The sequence below is a fragment of the Hippocampus bargibanti genome, linkage group LG01 (genome assembly GCF_051943395.1).
Source record: "Hippocampus bargibanti isolate YZ-2025 linkage group LG01, ASM5194339v1, whole genome shotgun sequence".
NCBI classification, from domain to species: domain Eukaryota; kingdom Metazoa; phylum Chordata; class Actinopteri; order Syngnathiformes; family Syngnathidae; genus Hippocampus; species Hippocampus bargibanti.
The window spans coordinates 21,539,327-21,560,538 of record NC_142734.1 but is presented as its reverse complement, the minus strand read 5'-3'; the positions used below and the strand labels follow the sequence as shown (position 1 = coordinate 21,560,538).

Sequence of the window (21,212 nt, the reverse complement as noted above, 5' to 3'; positions counted from 1 at the left end):
GTTATTTCCCCCTCCTCGCTTGCATAATCCTTTTGTCAGAAAGACTCCATCTCCCAGAAAGACATTTTCTTTTTTTTCAATTATAACACAATTTTCAATCGTTTTCCACGGAGAAATGCATTCACTTGTCAAAATTATCGAACTTGACATCGGACGAAACTGTTAATTTAAGATTGGGACAGAAGCAAATTTGTTTCGTATGACATATACGCCTTCTTTCACTTGGAGAACAGAATGGACGCGAGAGGCGAGGTTCTGCTTGCGAACGAGTAGTAAATGCTAGCCGATTGAGGCTTGCTCTTCTGCTATATGGCCACCATGGAGAAGTCACACTTCACTCATTGACTGCTTGGTCTACAAGCTGCACGCTTTTGATGCAGTACTTAAATCCCGCGCCTTAAATTAAAACACCCGACATGGAGGAAGTTGACAAAATCCTGATAGTTGCCCTAAAACAAGTCGGCACGTAAGTACTTGCTGTCGTTTATGTGTTGATTGCAGATATTGATTTACGAACAGTAAATATTCCCTCTCGGTGAACATTCATCTCATCTCCACAGTTAAAACAAGACATCGCAAAGGATGCAAAGGAAAAAAACGTGGCATTTATACACGTCGCTTTTTAATCAAAGATATAATATGTTGTAGAACGTCTGTGTAAGCTCTCAGTCGTACAGGAGTGGTCCATCGATGAGAAGGTTTCTTCAGCCGTCATCTGTACAAAAGTGAAGGTTTCGGACGTTTCGCCTCCTATCCAAGAGGCTTCGTCAGCGAACTAAAGTCTGACTGGTCGTATCGGCCCCATTTATATATCCCTAATGTCCAGACATGGTGGCGCCGGACACAGCTATGATAGGTCCCTACTCTCAGGTTGGGGGGGGCAGAGGACCCCTCCCTGTGGCCCCACTGATTGTTCCTACATTCCTGACTAACGACTGGCCTATTACCCCCACTCCCCCCGGTATCACCTCATCAGCATAACGACCCTCATCAGCATTGCGAAAGTTGACTAACCTGTTTTGCCTAAGCAGGCTATTGTATGAACGATCCAAATTGAACCTCACCCCACCAGACCGGTTTAATGAAGGATTTTGTTGTTTTATAAGAATCGCTTCTTTTACCCCCCTTTCAAACTATCTATGTTCTTTCGCTAAGATTTTAACCTCATTGTCGTCAAATGAGTGGTTGCTAGCTTTTAGGTGCAAATGTACTGCCGATTGAGGTCCACTTATATTATCCCTGCCATGTTGATAGTCTTTTTTTGAGAATTTGTTGAGTCTCCCCAATGTACTGCTCTTTACAATTTTCATTCTTACAATGTATGGAATAAACTACATTACTTTGTTTTTCATTTGGTAGCCTATCTTTTGGATGCACTCTCTGCCCCCCAACCTGAGAGTAGGGACCTATCATAGCTGTGTCCGGCGCCACCATGTCTGGACATTAGGGATATATAAATGGGGCCGATACGACCAGTCAGACTTTAGTTCGCTGACGAAGCCTCTTGGATAGGAGGCGAAACGTCCGAAACCTTCACTTTTGTACAGATGACGGCTGAAGAAACCTTCTCATCAATATGTTGTAGAATACAAAGGTGATTGATGGCATGAAAATAAGGTTTTATATTTGTTTTCGTCAATTGTTAGCATTAACAACATTTATTTTACTTTGTCACTCAATCAGTCAGACTGTGTCTGGGGTAATTGCCATCACATGATCAAACATGTGGGTATATGCCTGTTAGCTTGCAATTAATCACGCAATCACACATTCCAAAACAGTACATTTGTTCTGCTTGTAGAGAGCTGAGTGAGGAGGTTGCAAGTGTCAAAGACTTCACCAGTGAGCTGATAGTGGAGGCGGTGGTGAGATGCATCCGGGTGATCGATCCTGGGTTGGGGAGCCCGTTGCCAACCTCCCTCCCGCCTGGCATGTCTGCCCGCTTCAGGGTGGGGATGAGCCTGGCACAGGCATGTCAGGTACCAGCACTCATGACTTATTGACTTGTGTACTAACTCTTTTTTTTTAAATGAACAGAGACAGAGTTTTTTTGGTGTGTGTTTGTGTGTGGGGGGGGCTGTATGGCTGTGTGTTTTGGGGGCAAAAAGCTGTTGTCGCTGAACACCTGACGGAATAATAACATATCAAACTTGTTTGCAGGACATTGGTTATAAAGGCGAAATAGGTTATCAAACCTTCTTGTACAGCAGTGAGACAGAGATTCGCTCTCTACTCATGTTTCTTATGGAGAAACTGCCCAGAGAAAATGCGGAAGCTTCAGATCAGCCAGCAGGTACAGAACACCAAAATATATTCGAATGGACGAACAATGCCACTTACTCCCTGTCGGGAAGAGCGACGTCGGCAGCGGCCATCTTATGTTGCCAAATGCTAGAGCCGCTTACCTGCCAAGTCATTGGTGGAGAAACATTGTGTTTATTTCACCCATTGTTATGTAACAGTGGGGTAGAAGTTCGGAACAGCTCGCTCACAGGCAAATTTTCAGAACTAGATAGATCACTAAAGATTTACTTGGTTGTTTAATTCCACACGTAATGGGTGGGCAAACACTATGCAGATCTAACTATTGACTATATACCAGTACAAACAAAAATCAGAATACAGTAAAATCTCGTTATATCGATATTCAAGGGAGTCCGAAAAAATATCGATATAACCGGGACTATCGATATATCCGACCCTGTTTGCATGTAATTTTCTCCGTGCGTGCATAGAAATAGTATCGATATAACCGGGACTATCGATATATCCGATATCGATATAACGAGACTTTACTGTATGTTCCATTTTAGGAATGTATTGTGGCGGGCACAAGGACCAGGCATCTCACCCAGCAGGTGACGGGAGGGTGCTGGGTTTATGTTACATATACAATGGGGCCTCTGTTTACGAACACCTTGCCTTACGAACTTTTCGGTTTACGAACGTTACGTTTATGAAAATTAAACCTTGGCATACGCACTATTTTTGCGATACACATCCTACCACGGCTGGCGTAGTAATCTTCGGCGGAAGAACACAAAAGGACACGACCGAACAGCGTTCCAGCCGGCCTACCTTTCCACACCCCCTTTCTATGAGTGCACACGTCGATCGTCTTCAACGATACTTTTGCCGTTATGGGACCGAAAATGATGCCACCACAGACTCGTGTTCAGCCGAAGAAGACACAAAACAAAATAACAGTCTAGTAACTGTCTACTACCATTCGACGAATAAAGAGCCCGGTACCGTCCACCATTGCTACCATCCTTCGCCTAAAAGCTTTACACAAAGGCGTTATTTAGTCGATGCTTTCACGTGACTAATGACACCGAAATTGTCACGTGCGAGTTGACAGCTGGGGCGGGGCCGCCGCTCCCGACCTCCGACAGCTGAAGAAGACACAAAACAAAGTTAGAGTCGAGGAGAAGAAGGAGATCATTGAGAAACACGAACGAGGTGTGCGCTTGTGGCGTCACATGTGCGCACCGCGCCTGTCATGTGAATCTCAGCCTGACACATCTCCCACGCTGTGTGTCACTTCCCTGAGAGTAACTTTCGACGACCATTCGACAAATAAAGAGCCCGGTACTGTCCACCATAGCTACCATCCTTCGCAATAAGCTTGACACAAAGGTGTTATTTAGTCGATGCTTTCACGTGACTAATGACACCGAAATTGTCACGTGCGAGTTGACAGCTGGGCCGGGGCCGCCGCTGCCGACCTCCGCCAGCCGAAGAAGACACAAAACAAAATTACAGTCGAGAAGAAGAAGGAGATCATTGAGAAACACGAACGAGGTGTGCGTGTTGATCCCCAATCGCCGATACTGGGACATTTCAACGAGTCGCTGTCACCTCACCAGTGACATTATTACGACGCCTCGCTGTGTCTTGTGCTGGCAAGTCCAAGAATTTGCTTTGCCCGAGGTGATTGTTAGCCGAGATCGCGTAAGTTTGTTGCTTTCCGGGATCGCGAGTGTGCCATTTCATTTTGCCTACCTTGACAGGCTTATTGTAATAAAATCTCTGCCAGCACCTACGGGACTCGAAGTGGATGCAGATGACATCGAGGAGCTTGTTGCTGACCATAATGAGGTCCTCAACACAGAGGATTTGATTTGCCTTCAAGAGGACAAGCAGAAGATGGCCATTCAGGAGTTGATGTGCATGCTTTTATTGAACAGTTCCATCCAGAAAAGGCTATGAGAATCATCAACATGATGAATGATCATGTGATGCCTCAGTTTCATAGGATCTTACCAGTCAGAAAGCAACAGGTGTCAACTCAGAGCCATCAACGACCATCACAAATGTAAATAAAGTGACTTTATTATACAGTGCATTGTATTTCTTTCATTACAATACAATAGAACATTTATTATACATAGAATAAGGTATGTTGTGTGTAGTTTTAAGGCTTATTTAATTGAAAATTATATTTTATGGATACCTGGGAGCGGATTATTCTCATTTTAATGGTTTCCTATGGGAATTTTTTTTGGGGATACACACTTTTCGCCTTACACACTCTGTCTGGGAACCAATTAAGTTTGTAAGCCAATGTCTCACTGTATTTCACTGTATTTTCTGTTTGAGTTAGATCCACTTGTTAGCCGTTGGAATAAACACGTCTCCACATTCAGTCGTGTGTGCTCTTTCCTCAACGGATACACTGGTGACCCTGACGTTGGAAATGTTCATGGCAACAGACAAAGATGTGTCTTCTACGGCCATGTCGCCACGACCGGCGCCCCAACTCGCAGCTGTCGCCTACGCCGTGAAGTTGCCCGAGTTCTGGCACAGCGACCCGGCTTCGTGGTTCCAGCATGTGGAAGCACTTTTCTACCTTCGAGGCATCACGACAGATGAGCCAAAATATTACATGGTTGTGGCATCCCTCGACCCACCGACAACACATCGCATGATGCAGCTTCTGCACACGCCTCCACGATGCGGGAAGTACGACGCGCTCAAACAACTGCTGCTCAGGCGGTTCACGCTATCAGCCTCTGAGAGAGCAGACAGACTTCTTTCCCTTCCCGGACTCAGCGACGGAACAGCAGTGGATCTCATGGACAAAATGCTGTCGCTGTTAAATTCGGATGATGGCGGATTCCTTTTCCCCCACATATTTCTTCACCAGCTACCGGCCGCAGTGCGCGCCGCGCTAGCTAACTCGACGTGCCTAGCCACCGGCTACTATCGTGGTTTGACGGAATAAACAGATTGAGTGCTTCTAGCGACACGGCGGTTCGCCGTGCAAAGCATGACGGCCGAACCCCTCGATGAAGTGCCGTCGAGCATCGATCCGACCGCCGTGGCCGGAGTAGGATCGCAGAAGCGGCACGGGAAAGCCATCTGCTTTTTCCATCAGCTGTTCAGCGCCAAGGCTCGACGCTGTGTACCCCTCTGCTCCTACGAGGCTCCGGGAATCTCCAACGCCCGGCACCCAGTAGCAGCCGTGGGCACCGGCAACGAAAGCGTGCTGCTTTACATCATTGACTCCTCGTCAGGAAGACGTTTTCTTGTGGACAGCGGGGCACAAGTAAGCCTGCTGACGCCGACCGCCGCGGACAAGACGGCAGGTGAATGCAGGCATGCCTTGTGCGCAGCTAATGGCTCGCCCATCGCCAAGTTTGGCTCCAGGTCGGTGACTGTGCGCTTCCACGGACGGGAATTCAAGTGGAACTTTATTGTAGCCTCGATCACAGTTCCGATAATCGGCGCAGTTTTTTTTATGTGCTCACGGGCTACTTGTGGACATTGCTACCCGTCGTTTGATTGACGCCATCTCTTTCACGACTTTCCTGTGTGAGGCTCAAGGGCTCGGAGCGTTAACACACGCAAATTATTTAACGTCAGCTAACGTTTACGAACGTCTGCTGACCGATTTCCTGTCGTTAACTACTCCCACCTTTTCCAATTCCAAGACGAAACACGGGGTAGAGCATTTCATCCCCACGGACGGCACGCCAGATTTAGCCCGCGCTCGTCGCCTCGACGCGGCAAAATTGGCAATGGCGAAAGGGGAGTTCGCGACGATGGAGCGCTTGGGCAACGTGAGGCGTTCCAACAGCCCGTGGGCCTCACCATCACACATGGTGCCCAAAAGTGACGGTTCTTGGCGGCCGTGCAGTGATTTTCGGCGGCTAAACAATATAACCACAGATGACCGTTACCCCATTCCGCACATCCAAGACTTTTCCGTACGTTTGGCCAGCGCCTTGATTTTTTTTCTAAAGTTGATTTAGTTCGCGGTTATCACCAGGTGCCATGCCGGTACGGGCAGAGGGTGTGCCTAAAACTGCGGTAATAACCCCATTTGGCTTTTTTGATTTTCTCCGCATGTCTTTTGGCTTGAAGGGGGCAGCACAGACCTTTCAAAGACAGATGGACTCAGTCTTGCGAGGCCTCGATTGTGTATTCGTCTATCTCGATGACATCCTTGTTGCCAGCCCTTCACCGGATTGGATTGGATTGGATTTGCCTTTATTAGTCTCGCAGTGGAGAAATTTACATTTCACAGCAGCAAAGTTATGATAGAAATGAAAGTAGAAAAGCAAAACACAGGAGCCGCTGGAAAGGCATTCATTTCCGAAGCGTCTGATGTTGCCGTAGGGGCTGTGGTCGGGCAGCTTGTGGAAAATGAATGGAAGCCCCTGCATTTTTCAGTCGGAAGCTGCAAGATAACGAACGCAAGTATAGTGTTTTCGACAGAGAGTTGTTAGCACTCTATCTTGCAACATGCCATTTTCGTTTTCCTTCTCGAGGGGCACCGGTTCACCACATATGTGGATCACAAACCACTCACATTCGCCAAGTCAAAGTCAGCTTTATTGTCAAATTGCCTAATATGCATGACATACAGCACAGATGAAATTACCTCGGACCCAGCATACAAGGCACTTATGACATTAACAAACATAATAAACATGAAAACGCCATTCTGCCGGGAGAGGGGAGCCGCTGCGTGTTCACGCGCCGCCATCTTGGGAAAAACAAAAATAACAAATACAGTAAAGTCTCGTTATGTCGATATTCAAGGGAGTCCGAAAAAATATCGATATAACCGGGACTATCGATATATCCGACCCTGTTTGCATGTAATTTTCTCCGTGCGTGCATAGAAATAGTATCGATATAACCGGGACTATCGATATATCCGATATCGATATAACGAGACTTTACTGTAATATGACAACACAAAGGCACAGAGAGATGTCGAAAGTTACTGAATCGTGGTCGGCCCGACAGCAACGACATTTAGCAGCCATTTCAGAATTTACGCCATTCGGCACGTGGCCGTCAAGTGTAACCCGTTGGCCGATTGCTTGTCACGCACGATCGTGTGTCCAGTCCAGCTCGGGGTGGATTTTTCAGAGATGGCCACCGCCCAATCTTAGAATCCGGACATCCACGAACTCAAGGCAGCAGGCACGGCCCTGAAGCTTGAGGAGGTGGCACTGTGTGAAGGGGGTTCCGCTCTCCTCTGCGATGTGTCTACGGGTGTCACACGTCCCGTGGTTCCGCAGGAGTGCCATCGGCGATTTTTTTTTTTTTTGTTTCTATTCATTCCCTCTCACACCCTGGCTTCCGGGCTACAGTCAAAATACTTGGGGCCAAGTTACGAAAAGACGCCAGGAAGTGGCCAGCTGCATGCGTGGCATGTCAGCGCGCCAAAGTCCACAGGCACACACAGGCAAATCTTTTCTGATTCCGGCCAGGAGATTTCACCTCGACCTTCCCAGGGTTGCACACATCTCACTAAGGTCGATCGGACCACTAGGTGGCCGGAAGCAGTCCCCCTGTCCTCCACGACCTCGGCAGATATTGCCCGTGCTTTTCTGTCGTCCTGGGTCACACGTTTCGGCACGCCATCCGATATCACTTCGGACAGAGGCCCCCAGTTTGTGTCCGAGCTCTGGTCAGCCATGGCGCAGTCCTTGGGTGTGCAGGTACACCGCACTATGGCCTACCACCCGCAGGCTAACGGGATGTGCGAACGTTTCCACCGGTCACGTAAAGCCGCGCTTTGGGCCACACTATCGGACGGTAACTGGGTCGACCGGCTTCCGTGGGTCCTGCTCGGGTTACGTTCGGCCCCAAAAAAAGACCTTAACGCCTCTCCGGCAGAGTTAGTGTTCGGTCAGCCACTCCGCGTTCCCGGTGAATTTCTGCCTGAAGCTTCGGGTACACCTTCTTTCCCCCTTTTGCCAGGAGAGCCCCTGACTCCAGCACCATTTCACCACTGCGTCCCCAAAATATTCGTTCCGTCTGCTCTTAGGTCAGCCGGTTTGTCTTTGTGCGTCACGATGCCCACCGCTCTCCCCTCCGGCCGCAGTACGATGGCCCGTTTCGGGTGCTTGAACACGTTGAAAAGAGTTTTGTGCTCGATATGGGTGGACGAAGGGAGGGCATTTCAATAGACAGACTCAAACCGGCTCATTTAGTTGCAGGCGAGGATGTTTCACCGGCCCGGGTCCCACGTCGTGGACGCCCTCTGAAACCTCCGGCCTCACCGGGGCTTGCCAGGGTTGAGTGTTGTTCCCCTGCTCAGGTCTCACCCGGATCACCTGCCCGAATGAGTTCACCTTCACCACCGTACGTACGTAGTCGTTGTGGCAGGCTGGTCAAGTCCCCTGCAAAATTTTCATCTTGACCTTCCTTCTGGGTGTTCTGGGGGAGGGGCTGTGTGGCGGGCACTAGGACCAGGCATCTCACCCAGCAGGTGCACGGGAGGGGGGTTGGTTTATGTTACATATATTTTACTGCATTTTCTGTTTGAGTTAGATTCACTTGTTAGCCGTTGGAATAAACACGTCTCCACATTTAGTCGTGTGTGCTCTTTCCTCAACGGCTACAGTATTACCACAACAGCCATTAGACTACGTGTCCACATTCTTGCTACTTGTCCACATTCTTGGTATGGCTTGTAATTTTAATGCTTTGTTGATATTTTAAGGGCTCAGACTTTTTTTTTCAACAGGCAAATCTGCCATGCTTCAGAGAGCTATTGCTGCTGCTGTTAAAGCCCAGCTGGCACAGCCTTGGCTCCCTCCAAACTGCAGGCTATCACTCCATGGTGAAACACAAGTAAACTCTTAAACTTAAGTAAAATTGCACTTTACTGTCTGTCAGGTTTGCAGTTATGATATGGGCAGGAGGGCGAATGAGTGCAGTGGGCACTTTCTTATTCTTGCTACTTTATTTAACCACGATGATGGGTTTCAGACAATGTGTCATCAATTTAAAGGCCTTTTATGCACATGTTAAAGAAATCATATATATTGTATTGTCCTCCGTGTGCTTTTCTACCCGTAGAGTTTAGGTGTAATGCACAGCTTCCACAAGCAACCCCTCAGTTTACCTTATTGTATTGAAGATCCAGGGAAGAAATCACTGAAAGGTAAGCAGAAGTTCATAATGACTGGTTGATGTTTAATCTTTTTTTTTTTCTGACGAACTTTGTTTCACACATCAATTTTAGTTTTCCCTCTAAAAATGACGTTTGGTTGAAGATTACTTTTAAATAAGATAGTCAATATCTATTTGAGTGCCTCTCATGTTCTTGAAAGTGGAATTTCAATGAGCTAACCGTAGTGGACCAAAAATGCAATGTACACCTGTGTTTACTCATAATTTTATTGCATGCACTGTCAGAGTATTGTGAATCTATCTCCATACGTGGAAATAGATTTTGAATATCTCACCTGTGCTCCTGTTGGAATTTTTTGTTGTTTGTTTTGTTTTATTGAAAGTATTGCAACTGAATTGAAGTGGGTTCCATGATTTCAGAGGTGAAAGACTACCAGCGAGATTTTCTTCCTCCTGTGACTGCTCAGCTTGCCCATAATGCCACCGTGGCAGCGTCCTTACTGGACCAGCACACAGCTGAACTCAGTGCGGCGCAGGAATGGTACAATGAGTGGAATAGCCAGGGACTCCTGTCTCGCCTTACTCCACAGGTAAATCATTAGTTTTTCTTGCTACTGAAGTATGTCAAAACATGTCGAAACATATGATTCCAAATCCCATGCTCTATTTAACTTATTCACTGCCAGACGTGCCAAAATGTGTCCACTCCAGTGCCAGGGGTTTTATCATTGTCACTCAAATTCCAGGACCTACAGAATATTCAGTTTTAGGACAACATTAATTTTCAATGTAGTGTAAGAAACCTTAGACTCTCTTCTTTCGTTAGAAAAAATAATTAATTCATAAATTATATGGGTCTTGAGTTATCTCATCTTGGAAGGGGGCAGCTGTACAAAATACAATGCATACATATTGGTTTATATAGCGCTTTAACAACAGCTGAAGCTGGAACAAAGCGTTAACATGTAAAAAGGGAAATGCTGCCCCCTTGTGGAAAAGAAAAAAAACACAGCCAGATGCCATGGCCAGCGCTTTATCTGCACCCAAGCAAGAAAAAGCAAAACCCGAAGAAATTCGGGAATGGTGTTCTACGTCATATTTTCAATTCCCGAATGAATTCGTGAATGACTTAAACCCTTTTTTTATATATATATTTTTAAGAATAGGTGCTAGGGTACTTACAGTTGGCAGAAATTGATTGAGTACTGCTTACTTGAATTAAAATGTTTTCAATCCAGCGGAAAGTGTGGGTGAGGAGGATAACTGAAGCCAATATAGCAAAATAGTTGTGCAAGATCCTGTCGCCACTTCTAAAAGGACAGACCCTAAACCAAGCATCCATCATGAACAAAATATTTGGTTGGGCTTTCTTTGAGTTATTTTGCAAAACAGAACTGTTAGCCTGCTAACCGGCTAGGTCGGCTAATGCGCCTCGCAGTGGGGACGCCACCAGCGTCAACTTCGGCCTCCTCAACGTCCGCTTGCTTATGGGAAAGGGGTGTCTTATCCAAGACATCCTGATTGACCGTAAGCTTGACTGTTTTTGTATAAATGAGACCTGGCAAATGGCGGGAGACTTCTCCGAGCTCAACGACGCGACTCCAGGCTTTGTTTACATTTTTAAGCCCCGCCTCTCAGGCCGCAGAGGTGGTTAATAGTTTACAGCAAGAACTGGAAAATCCATCAAGTTTCACTCCAGGAAACCCTATCATTCAAATGCCTTGCATGTAAAATTTCTGGACCCTCGCCCACTATCATAGCCACTGTATACTCTGCACCAAAACCACATTGTGACTTTCTAAAAGAATTCTCTGATGTCCTCACACACCTCTCCACCATGTCACCAAATGAAATTATTCTCTGGGACTTCAACATCCACATGGACAATTCCACTCTTCCCCTCACTAAAGACTTCACCTCCTCACTTGACAGCTTTGGTCTGCATCAATTCTCGGACTTTCCCACCCACATAAAAGGCCACACCCTGGAACTCATTTGCATGTCTGGCCTTATCCCAAAGAATTGCACGGCTAATGAACTTCCTATAACAGACCATTTCCTGGATTCATTCAACGTTTCCATCACCCTCTCTCTCCCCAAACCACCCCGTGTCAACACGTATCGCAACATCAAGGACATCAACGTTGCCACCCTCGCTGAGATGATTGCGACCCTGACTCCGGACTGCAACTCATCCCCTGATGAACTTGTCTCCCGGTACAACGCGGACCTCACAAACACCCTCAACGCCCTTGCTCCTGTAAAGTCCCGGTCTGTCCAATTTACCCAGTCTGCCCCCTGGTTCACCGCCTATCTCCACTCCATCAAGACAATAACTAAAGACTTTACAGGACATGTACAAAACTCACCTCACCCATTACAAGGACTCAATCTCACGCGCAAAATCGCAATATTACTCTGGACTCATTGACACTAATCCTGGAAACTCACGGGTCCTCTTTTCCCTCTATCACAAAATCATACAACCACCTATCTCTCTCCCCTCACACTTTTATTCCTCTGATACATGCAACACTCTGCCTATGTTTTTTAGTGAAAAGATCAACAAAATCCATCAGCACCTCGGGTCCTCTGCCCCCCCCCCTCTCCCAGCCTTTCTACTCCTTCCCAACTACTTTCCACTTTTGAACTCCCCCATCCCTCTATAATCTCAGACATTATCACCAAATCCAAGAACTCCTCCTGTCAACTCGACCCCCTCTCTACTATCCTTATCAAGTCCTGCCTACCCTCTCTTCTCCCATTTATTTCAACCATTATTCACTCATTATCAACTGGAATTGTTCCTATCCCACTCAAAACCGCAGCTGTTACTACAATCCTGAAAAAACCTGGCTCAGATCCAAACGATTTCAATAACTTGCGTCCTATTTCCCACCTTCCATTCATCGCCAACATCCTTTAAAAGACAGTTGTGTCCCAGCTTCACTCTCACCTCACTCACAATAACCTTTACGAACAATTCCAGTCTGGTTTCCACCCCCGCCACAGTACTGAATCGGCTCTCATAAAAATCACAAATGATCTTTTTATGGCAGCCGATGCCGGTTCACTCTCCATCCTCATCCTTCTTGACCTGACTTCAGCTTTTGACACCATTTCCCACCCTATCCTGCTCGACAGACTTTCCACCCTCGGCATCACCCACACCCCACTTCGCTGGTTTCATTCCTATCTCTCTGATCGCTGACAATTTATCCATTCATTTATCAACTCGTTCACCTCACGGTCCTCTCCTGTGTCCTCTGGTGTGCCTCAAGGGTCTGTCCTGGGGCCACTTTTCTTTATTATCTACCTACTTCCTCTTGGCAATATTTTCCGTAAGTTTGGCATTCACTTTCACTGCTTCGCGGATGACACCCAACTCTACCTCTCCAGCAAACCCGATGCCTCTCTTCCACCTTCATCCCTCTCACTTTGCCTCTCATAAATTAAATCCTGGCTTTCCCATAACTTTCTCAAGCTTAACAGTGAAAAAACTGAACTTCTCCTTGTCGGTACCAAATCCACCCGCCACAAAACTAGCAGTTTCTCTCTCACCATTGACAGTTCAACCGTGTCCCCCTCCCCTCAGGTCAAGAGCCTGGGTGTCATCCTCGATAGCTCACTATCTTTTCACTCCCATATACGTAACATAACTCGGTCTGCTTATTTCCACCTCCGTAATATTAACCGTCTCCGTCCCTCGCTCACCCCTCACTCCGCTGCTATCCTTATCCACAGTCTCGTCACCTCCCGCATCGATTATTGTAACTCACTTCTCTTCGGTATCAATCAGAAATTTCTCCATAAACTCCAACTCGTCCAAAACCCCACATCACCCCTGTCCTCCAGCAACTTCACTGGCTACCTGTTAAACATCTAATCGAATTCAAAATACTTCTGTTTACATTCAAAGCCATCCACCTTGCCCCTCCCTATCTTTCTGACCTGCTTCAAATCTCTGTTCCCTCTCGGTCCCTCAGATCCTCATCCTCCCTTCACCTCTATGTGCCCTCTGCCCGTCTCACCACGATGGGATGCAGAGCTTTCAGCCGCTCTGCTCCCAAACTCTGGAATTCACTTCCACCCAACATCCGTAATATTGACTCCCTCCCTATTTTCAAGTCCCACCTCAAAATCCATTTGTTTAAAATTGGTTTCAAAGTCTAATTCAATCTGCTATTTTATTATGTATCATTTTACTTATGGTTTTATTGTTATGTGCTTTGTTTTATTGTTATTATTGTAAAGTGTCCTTGGGTGTTTTGAAAGGCGCTTGAAATGAAATGTATTATTATTATTAACCAATAACATATAACCATTACACGTTATTCATTCCACTGTCATAAAGTATGCATAATGCATAAGTCTGAGTTTAGACTAGTTTTAGTTTACATTATGTCCATTTTAAAATCAAATATAAATTAGAGCCAGTATTTTGGCACTTATAAATAAAAATTATTATTATTATTATTTATTTATTTATTTATTTATTATTATTATTACTATTAATTACTATAATAATAGTAATAATATATTATTATTATTATTATTTCTTTCTCAAAAAGAATATCAGATGTCACCTTCTGGCCTGACATGAAGAATGGCAAGAGACTCAAAATTCAAGTCGCTGTGTTTTTTATCCTCATGTCGTCATATTACATGTATGGATTTGTGTATGCATAAGTATTTCCATCTAAAAATGTTTTTTTTTCCTCCAGAAGTCTGTTGGACATCATGAAAATGTTCTGATATAAATATTTCCTGTACACGCTCATATTTGCTGCAACAATTGTCTTCTTTCACACAGGACTACAGAGCCCGAAAACTGACTCGCTTGCGTAAACGTATCGGGGAGCAGTTTCGCTCTGATGCCCTTCCCCCCACGGAAAGTGCCTTTGGCGGTCTTGGTGCCACCTCTGATTTGTCTGACCTACTGCAATCCTTCAGAGGGTCTGCTGCTTCTGCTCACACCCTGACGAAGGACTCTCACTTCACTCACTCCCAGAAGTTTACTTTTACACAAGTGCGTACGCCTGGCGGTGCAGAATGAAAACAATGGTGTGGATTTAATCAACACCGCCTGTCTTTATTTGTGCGTGTTTGGTCAGGAGACGGAAGCACCGCCATCCCCTGTGCGGCGGACAGATGCTAACCACCGCAGTCAACTGGAGGAGCTTGTGTCTTTGCAGCAACAGTTTCAGCAACTATGCAGCGATGTGGACCAACTGACTACTGAACTGAAGCACCTGAGTGTCACTAATGCTCAGGTAGCAGCGACCCCTTGACTCTCTGCCCTGAAATGAATTTTCATTTATTGGTTCATCATGTAATGATGTCAACCAACCGACATTGACAGAAAATGCACGCCTCATGTTTTTTTAGCCTTCGCACAGGGGACAAATTTACATTTCTCAGCAGCAAAGTGATGAAAGTAAGATGAAAGGAAAGGAAGAAGTAGAAAAACAAAATACAGGAGCTGCTGTAAAGGCAGCCACTCTCGAGGCGCCATCTTGAAGTCAAAACAACAACAAAGAATCTAAATAACAAATATTGTGACACAACATGCTGTCATTCAATCTTAAGCACTTTGTTTACCGTCTTTGTTGTTGAAGCAGTTCTTCATGAAAGAGGAGAGGATCAACGTGTCCTTTTCAGTGGATCAGGGACATCATGGTGGAGTGTGCATGTCTGCTACAAGCTAAATGTCGAAAGAAAACACGAAGCTGTAGCCTTTATTGATGAAAAGAGATTGTCTCACATCTCCTGTCCCACATAAATCCGCTTCAATTCCAAACCGCGACAGTTCCACATACGCATCGACACTCCTTTCTTCTCAACGCGGTCTCCTCAAGCCATCCAGCTGCAGATTGTCCAACAGCACCGACCTTTCCGCTGAACCAAGCAGGGCTTTGAAAATGCTGCCCATTACAGGCACAAAAAAGATGAGTGTTTGTATCTTCAAAACATTTTGCTAAAGGATTTTGATCGTTTTTCAAAAGATAATATTTGCCCCTTGTACTGGTTTCTTTTCGACACATAACTCAGAAGATTTTTACCCGTTCTGTGTAAGTCACATCCACTTTCAGGGTTTCCCATATAGAAAAAAAAATAAACATGGTTAACTGGCTTACTCTGCGTCGTGGCCACTGCATGAGGAACATGATCAAAATCACATAATTGAGTCATTTGAGTCTGGTTCTAATGTGATATTATTGGATTTAAGATTCTGATGCTGTGTTCCAGAGGGTGAAATCCATTAAGAGGCCTTCAGACAAAAGATCTCATCTGTATTTATCTGTGTAGGTACTGGATGAGTTCAAGCAGCGAGAGCGGCAGAACAATGAGCTGGAAGAAAAGATTCATCTGAAAAAGAAAACCATTGATCTATTACCAGACGGTGAGAACAACATCGTCAAGCTTCAGGTTAGGTGAAATTTCTTTTCTTCAAAATCTCCAGTGGCTTCAAATTAATCATGGCCTTCTACTGCAGGATCTGGTGGAGGCCAGCGCTCAGCGGGTGTTAAACCTGGCCTCTAAGTGGGAGAAACATCGGGCGCCACTCATTGATGAACACCGTAGACTTAAAGAAATCTGCAGTAATCAAGATGTGAGTACGCATAGGAAAATAATGGTGATAATTAAATTCAAAAAGATTGTATGCGCAAGAGTTAATTTTTCAGCATTTTTCACAGATGGAATCATCGAAAAAGCTGTCTGACATCAAGGGTCTACATGACAAAATTCGAATATCAACAGAGGAGGCCAAGAAAAAAGAGGAAATACACAAACAGCTGGTAATCTGAGTATTAAAAATATCCATATATAGTGATACCTCGGTTTATGAACGCTTTAGCTAACAAACTTTTCGCCTTACGAGCATTAAATTCGCAAGAATATAATCTTGGCATACAAACTAGTTTTTGGGAAACACACGGAGCGCCACAATGCCTGGCGGACTAGTTTTCGGCGGAAGAACACCAAACCACATGGCCGAACAGTGCCACCATGGCTGCCGGACAACTTTTCCACACCCTCTGAGTGCATAGGTGGCATATGTGGTTTGCTATCGAGTAGATACTTTTGCTTTTTTGTAATATCTGCAGTTTTTTCTGCAAATGCATGAGTTACAGTATATACAGTAAAGCAACACATTTTATGATTATGTGATGAAAATGCAAGTTTTCTATTTGCATTGCCGTTTCACACTATAGGTCACAGAGTTAGAAAGTCTTCCCAAGGATGTGTCTCGAGCATCTTACACACAAAGGATTCTCGAGATTGTGAGCAACATCAAGAAACAGAAGGAGGAAATCACCAAGGTAAGACTTGCCGACCAGCATCTTCCCTTGAAAGAAAAGCAAAGGAAAATTAAATTCAGAGCTCTCATCGGCTATCTGCAAATTTCTCAAGTGCCTTTAAAGGACAACAACCTCACTTTTTTGTTTCTTAACTGACATCAGAAAAACGTTTTATAACATCTAAAATACCCAAAGCACGCATATTGATATTTTTAGTCAAATGCAAAACACCAATAAAAATGACTTAGTGTCCCAAAAAAAAATGAACCCGGAAGTGGCCCGTTTCAGAAGGTCCCGCCCCCTTGTTCGTGATGTCACCCCAAGGCATCTTGCCTTGCTGGAGAATCAAAACAATGGCATCAGATTCGGAGAATATGCTTTCCTGTTACTCATCCATTATGAATATGATTCAAATAGTTCTGAAGAAGAAAGCATACGTTTGCAATCGATTAAAGAATTTATTCCGTGTCATTTTGAGGCATCAGGGGTGGGAAATGTCGCACCCAAAAAAGGCAGAAAATGGCGACAAAGCCGTGTAAGGAATTAATCAGCCCGTTTCCACAGGCGGATTAATTCCTTGCATGGAGCTTTGTCACCCTCTTCTGCCTCTTTTTTGTCGTACACAAAGTTTTCAGACCAAAGTACAGCAAAATACATTGACGTGATGGAAGGACTGCTACAATGTGTCCTTTTTTTCGGTCAGGGGCGTTCCTTCAGTGACGTAAGATGAGGACTCGTCACCAGCTCAAAAACAAGACTTCCGGAATATTCAGCGCGAGTCTTAAAACGTAAAATATAGCTATATGCGGTGGAATCTTTGTAAAATACGCTCAGTAGAAGTCATTTGAAGACATTTTAGAAATTATAAACACAACTTGTCCGGAGACGTCGTTTGTCCTTTTAGCATGCGCTTGAGTTGTTTGTGGACTTAAAAAGATATGATGCTCGTAGCTTTTCATGCTGACCAGACACTCAATGCTCCTAATATGAGCATTTTGGTTACTTTCATGGTTAAGCGATGAAAAGGTTTCTTCAGCCGTCATCTGTACTTCGTTCTTTCAAAGAAGAAACCTTTTCATCGATGGACCACTCCTGTACGACTGAGAGCTTCCACAGACGTATTTCATGGTTAAGTTTTGATTTTTCTCTTTTGTGTGGCAATTTTAAGGACGTAATGATGCTTGACCCGTTTCATCAACTCTTTATCCTTTTTCCTAATCACAGATTTTGTCTGACACGAAAGAACTACAAAAAGAGATCAACAGCCTCACAGGAAAACTGGACAGAACCTTTGCTGTGACAGATGAGCTTGTCTTTAAGGTCCTTAAAACACGTTCCTTTTTCTGTGCTTTTGTTTGTAATCGTCTCTTGATTGCTGTGATCACTTGGAGCAAAATGCCAAACTCAAGTTTCTAGCAGGTGTAGAATGGAATTTTAGATGTAGTTTGAGACATTTCAAGATTTTATCTTTGTAAAGTCACGTTTTATTTTCTTTTGCTAACTTGCATGAATGGCAAAAATATTTATTTTTCATCACTTCCAGGATGCCAAAAAAGACAAGTCGGTCCGCAAATCCTACAAGTATCTGGCTGCCCTACATGAAGTACAATCAAATATTCAATTTTTTCGGCCGCAATTCATTTTCCACTCTCCCTTGCAATATCATATTTTTTCTGTTTCCCTCTCTCTTGGTGTAGAACTGCAATCAATTGATACAAACCATCGAGGATACTGGTACAATTTTGAGAGAGATACGAGATCTAGAAGAGCAGGTAAAAAAAATATTTTCAACTCATCTTTCTATATTTCAACAGTATTGATAGAGCACTTTAAAACATTCTCTCTCTCTCTCTCTCTCTCTCTCTCTCTCTCTCTCTCTCTCTCTCTCTCTCTCTCTCTCTCTCTCTCTCTCTCTCTCTCTCGATCAGTGATTAACAATTAATATTTTTTTCATTTGTCCACAGATTGACACAGAAAATAGTAACAAAACTGCGTCAAATCTGGAGAAGATTCTAGAAGACTACAAGGCTATCCGACAAGAGAATTCTGCACTTACTGCCAAGGTTAGAGAGGGCTGATTCTGATCTACCTACTGATCACCAATCGAAAGAACAATTGTTACTCTAAACGTGACTTAAATCGGTCTTAGGCCGAAAGAATTGGTGTTCATCAACACTTCCCGCCTGCTGTGGTATCTGTGAGGTGCTTTTCTTCAAAAGCGTAGATTGTATATGTACCACAGTACCGAAACAAGCATTTTTAATGTCATATTGATGCTGATGCCTGATTTCTCGTGTTGTTCACATTTGAGACATAACATGCCCCAGTTTCCAAAACACACACTGGTCATTGAAACAACTTCAGATGAAAATAATGATAAATGACAACATTAAATGAGCTAATGAAAGGTTTAAGGGACATTGTCATGATTGTTTAAAAAAATTGGGTAAAACATACTTGATTGCATTTTTTAATACAGCAACACCCTTGTAATTTCATGAATGAGCTCTATTTGAACTGAATTTTGAATGAATGGTATTTGAATGTGTCATCTGTTATTAAAAACATGTAGCTACTGTAAAATAGTGTTTTCGACGTTTATTACCAGTTTTCACACACGCACACATTCAGTAGTCATCACTCATGATTCTGCTTCAAACATCATAAATGGTTGAGTCATCACTAATAGGGCTTGCAGGATATCACAGTCACATATGTCGAAATAGTGACATGCGACTAATTGAGATTACCGATAGTGTTAAGTAGTTTAGACCCATTTACTGAGTACCGTATTGACTCACAACATGTCAGGTGCTGGTGAAACTAAACACACTCTGCTTGTCATGAGAAGTTCTCATAGTCTTGTTGTTCATCTAACCTTTAAATGTTGACGTGATTCTGCAGTAGTGTACATTTCCTAAACTGTATTTGTGTTTTTAAATGCATTAAGTCACCTTTCAACATGCATAATTTAAAATTGAAGTACGGTCATCTAAAATTATCAGTGATGGATCTAAATGATGCACAACATAATTTGGGAAAAAAGTCGATGTGTACACATCCTTGAAACTTTTTTTAGTTCTCTTGCAATTTGAAAAGGCAGTCATGTCCTCATAAAGTAGATTAATCCAACAAGAAACTTCTGCAGGAGATTGTCAGGGTTACATTGGCAGAATATTTGTTGGGCAGGTTCAAGTGGTCAGGCAAGTGGGATATAAGCTTCAATTTGTTCCACTCATATGGCGGCGCTTGAGCCACTTCACTTTCAGACAGCTGCAGCTTAGCAGCACAGAATTAGCTACTCGGGCGACTGCAGCATAGGCCTGGAGTCTCGTTTGCAACCAACCTCACGCTCAGCCCCAACAGTGGAAACCGAGAACAGGTTGTTGGGCCAGGAGAGGGTGCTGGAGCCAGAATCTAAGGTTGCTTCACTGCTGGGACTGGAGCCATGCGAACTAGCTGACTAAAGATGAACAGGTTAGAAGAGGACTGGCAGATTTTGGGATTTGCTATTTTGTTCTCAAAAAGGAGTGTCTGGTGTTGCTGATGTGGCAGGTCAACAAAAGTTCAAGTGTTTTCCTCTGTAGTTCAAAATGAAGCCAGTTTTAGATTTGGTTTGACGTCTGCTTAAACCACAGGCGCAGTTTTATGGCTATTCTGACAGCGGAGGAGGGGTAGAAAAGTAAAACCCAAAATAGTATAGGAGGCGAGCAGACGACTGCAAATGCAGCGATGGAATATATTTCCAAACTTGTATAAACTTTAAAACGTTGAAAAACTGGACGTCACCATATTTAGAGGTAACTTACCACATTCTAACTCATTGATGGGATATAGTACACCTGTGCCTCTGACTAACCCAAAATAAAATTCTCTTGACATTTTTGGACAAGCATTGTTCCTTTTAAGCCACAATCTACAGAGAGCTTCCACAGCATCACAGTGATCTCATTGTTTTAAAGGAATTATTCAACCAGACTATTTCACCGGGCCTCTTATGGCAGGTACTGTACATCAGTGACATTATCAAGACTTGGAGTCGATTAAAGTAGGGGAAGGAAATTGGTCAGTGTAAAAAAAAAACAACAACACTAACTTAAAGCAACATTTCCGCCAGTGACAGTCTTTTTTAAGTACATATAACAATCATGTCCGATTGTCTTTGTGTAGCAGAAAGACACATGACAAGTCATGCATGTGTCATGGTCCAATGAAAACAATGGCCAATCACCAAAAATAATTTTGGAGCATACACAAGAAGCGCTACTCAACTTTTTTTGAGGTTACATGAATGCCTTTTGAATGGTGGCAGTTGTGTGGTGATCCAGTCCAATCCATCCAAAAAAAAATCTTCAAAATGAGTTGTTCAGGTGATCTAAAACATTAACCGTGGAAAAAAGCTATCAAATTAATTATCTTGGTCTCAATTTTTGCTGCTTTTGACATTCCTCAAAAATGTTGGCATTTGAACAGACTTGGGTGGACATTATATCCACTCTATAGTCAAACAAAGAACTTAACGTGAAG

General features: G+C 44.1%; 1 protein-coding gene across 3 annotated transcripts; it reads left to right on the top strand.

Annotated features, from left to right (window-relative positions):
• Nucleotides 1–55: 55 nt before the first annotated feature.
• ccdc22 (CCC complex scaffolding subunit CCDC22) lies at nt 56–20,774 on the top strand. 3 transcript variants are annotated; one of them, XM_089003606.1, is made up of 16 exons: nt 56–466; nt 1,802–1,979; nt 2,161–2,293; nt 8,993–9,099; nt 9,328–9,412; nt 9,802–9,971; nt 14,195–14,410; nt 14,496–14,654; nt 15,691–15,810; nt 15,878–15,994; nt 16,080–16,181; nt 16,599–16,706; nt 17,910–18,005; nt 18,229–18,288; nt 18,383–18,457; nt 18,650–20,774. In XM_089003606.1, the coding sequence occupies exons 1-16, from the start codon at nt 417–419 to the stop codon at nt 18,761–18,763; spliced, it is 1,890 nt and encodes a 629-aa protein (XP_088859732.1). In that variant the 5' UTR covers nt 56–416; the 3' UTR covers nt 18,764–20,774. The 3 variants fall into 3 exon arrangements, with proteins under 3 accessions (XP_088859732.1, XP_088859750.1, XP_088859741.1); XM_089003624.1 differs by lacking the exons at nt 56–466; nt 1,802–1,979 and adding an exon at nt 4,014–8,611 and having other exon boundaries at nt 2,158–2,293; XM_089003615.1 differs by lacking the exons at nt 56–466; nt 1,802–1,979 and having other exon boundaries at nt 2,158–2,293; nt 4,014–9,099.
• Nucleotides 20,775–21,212: the final 438 nt, after the last annotated feature.

Excerpts from the sequence above, each read along its gene's own strand:
- ccdc22 (XM_089003606.1), top strand. The coding sequence starts at position 417 with ATGGAGGAAGTTGACAAAATCCTGATAGTTGCCCTAAAACAAGTCGGC. Across the intron at positions 16,182-16,598 it reads AGGAAATACACAAACAGCTG|GTCACAGAGTTAGAAAGTCT; the intron begins GTAATCTGAGTA and ends TTCACACTATAG. Across the intron at positions 18,458-18,649 it reads TACGAGATCTAGAAGAGCAG|ATTGACACAGAAAATAGTAA; the intron begins GTAAAAAAAATA and ends ATTTGTCCACAG.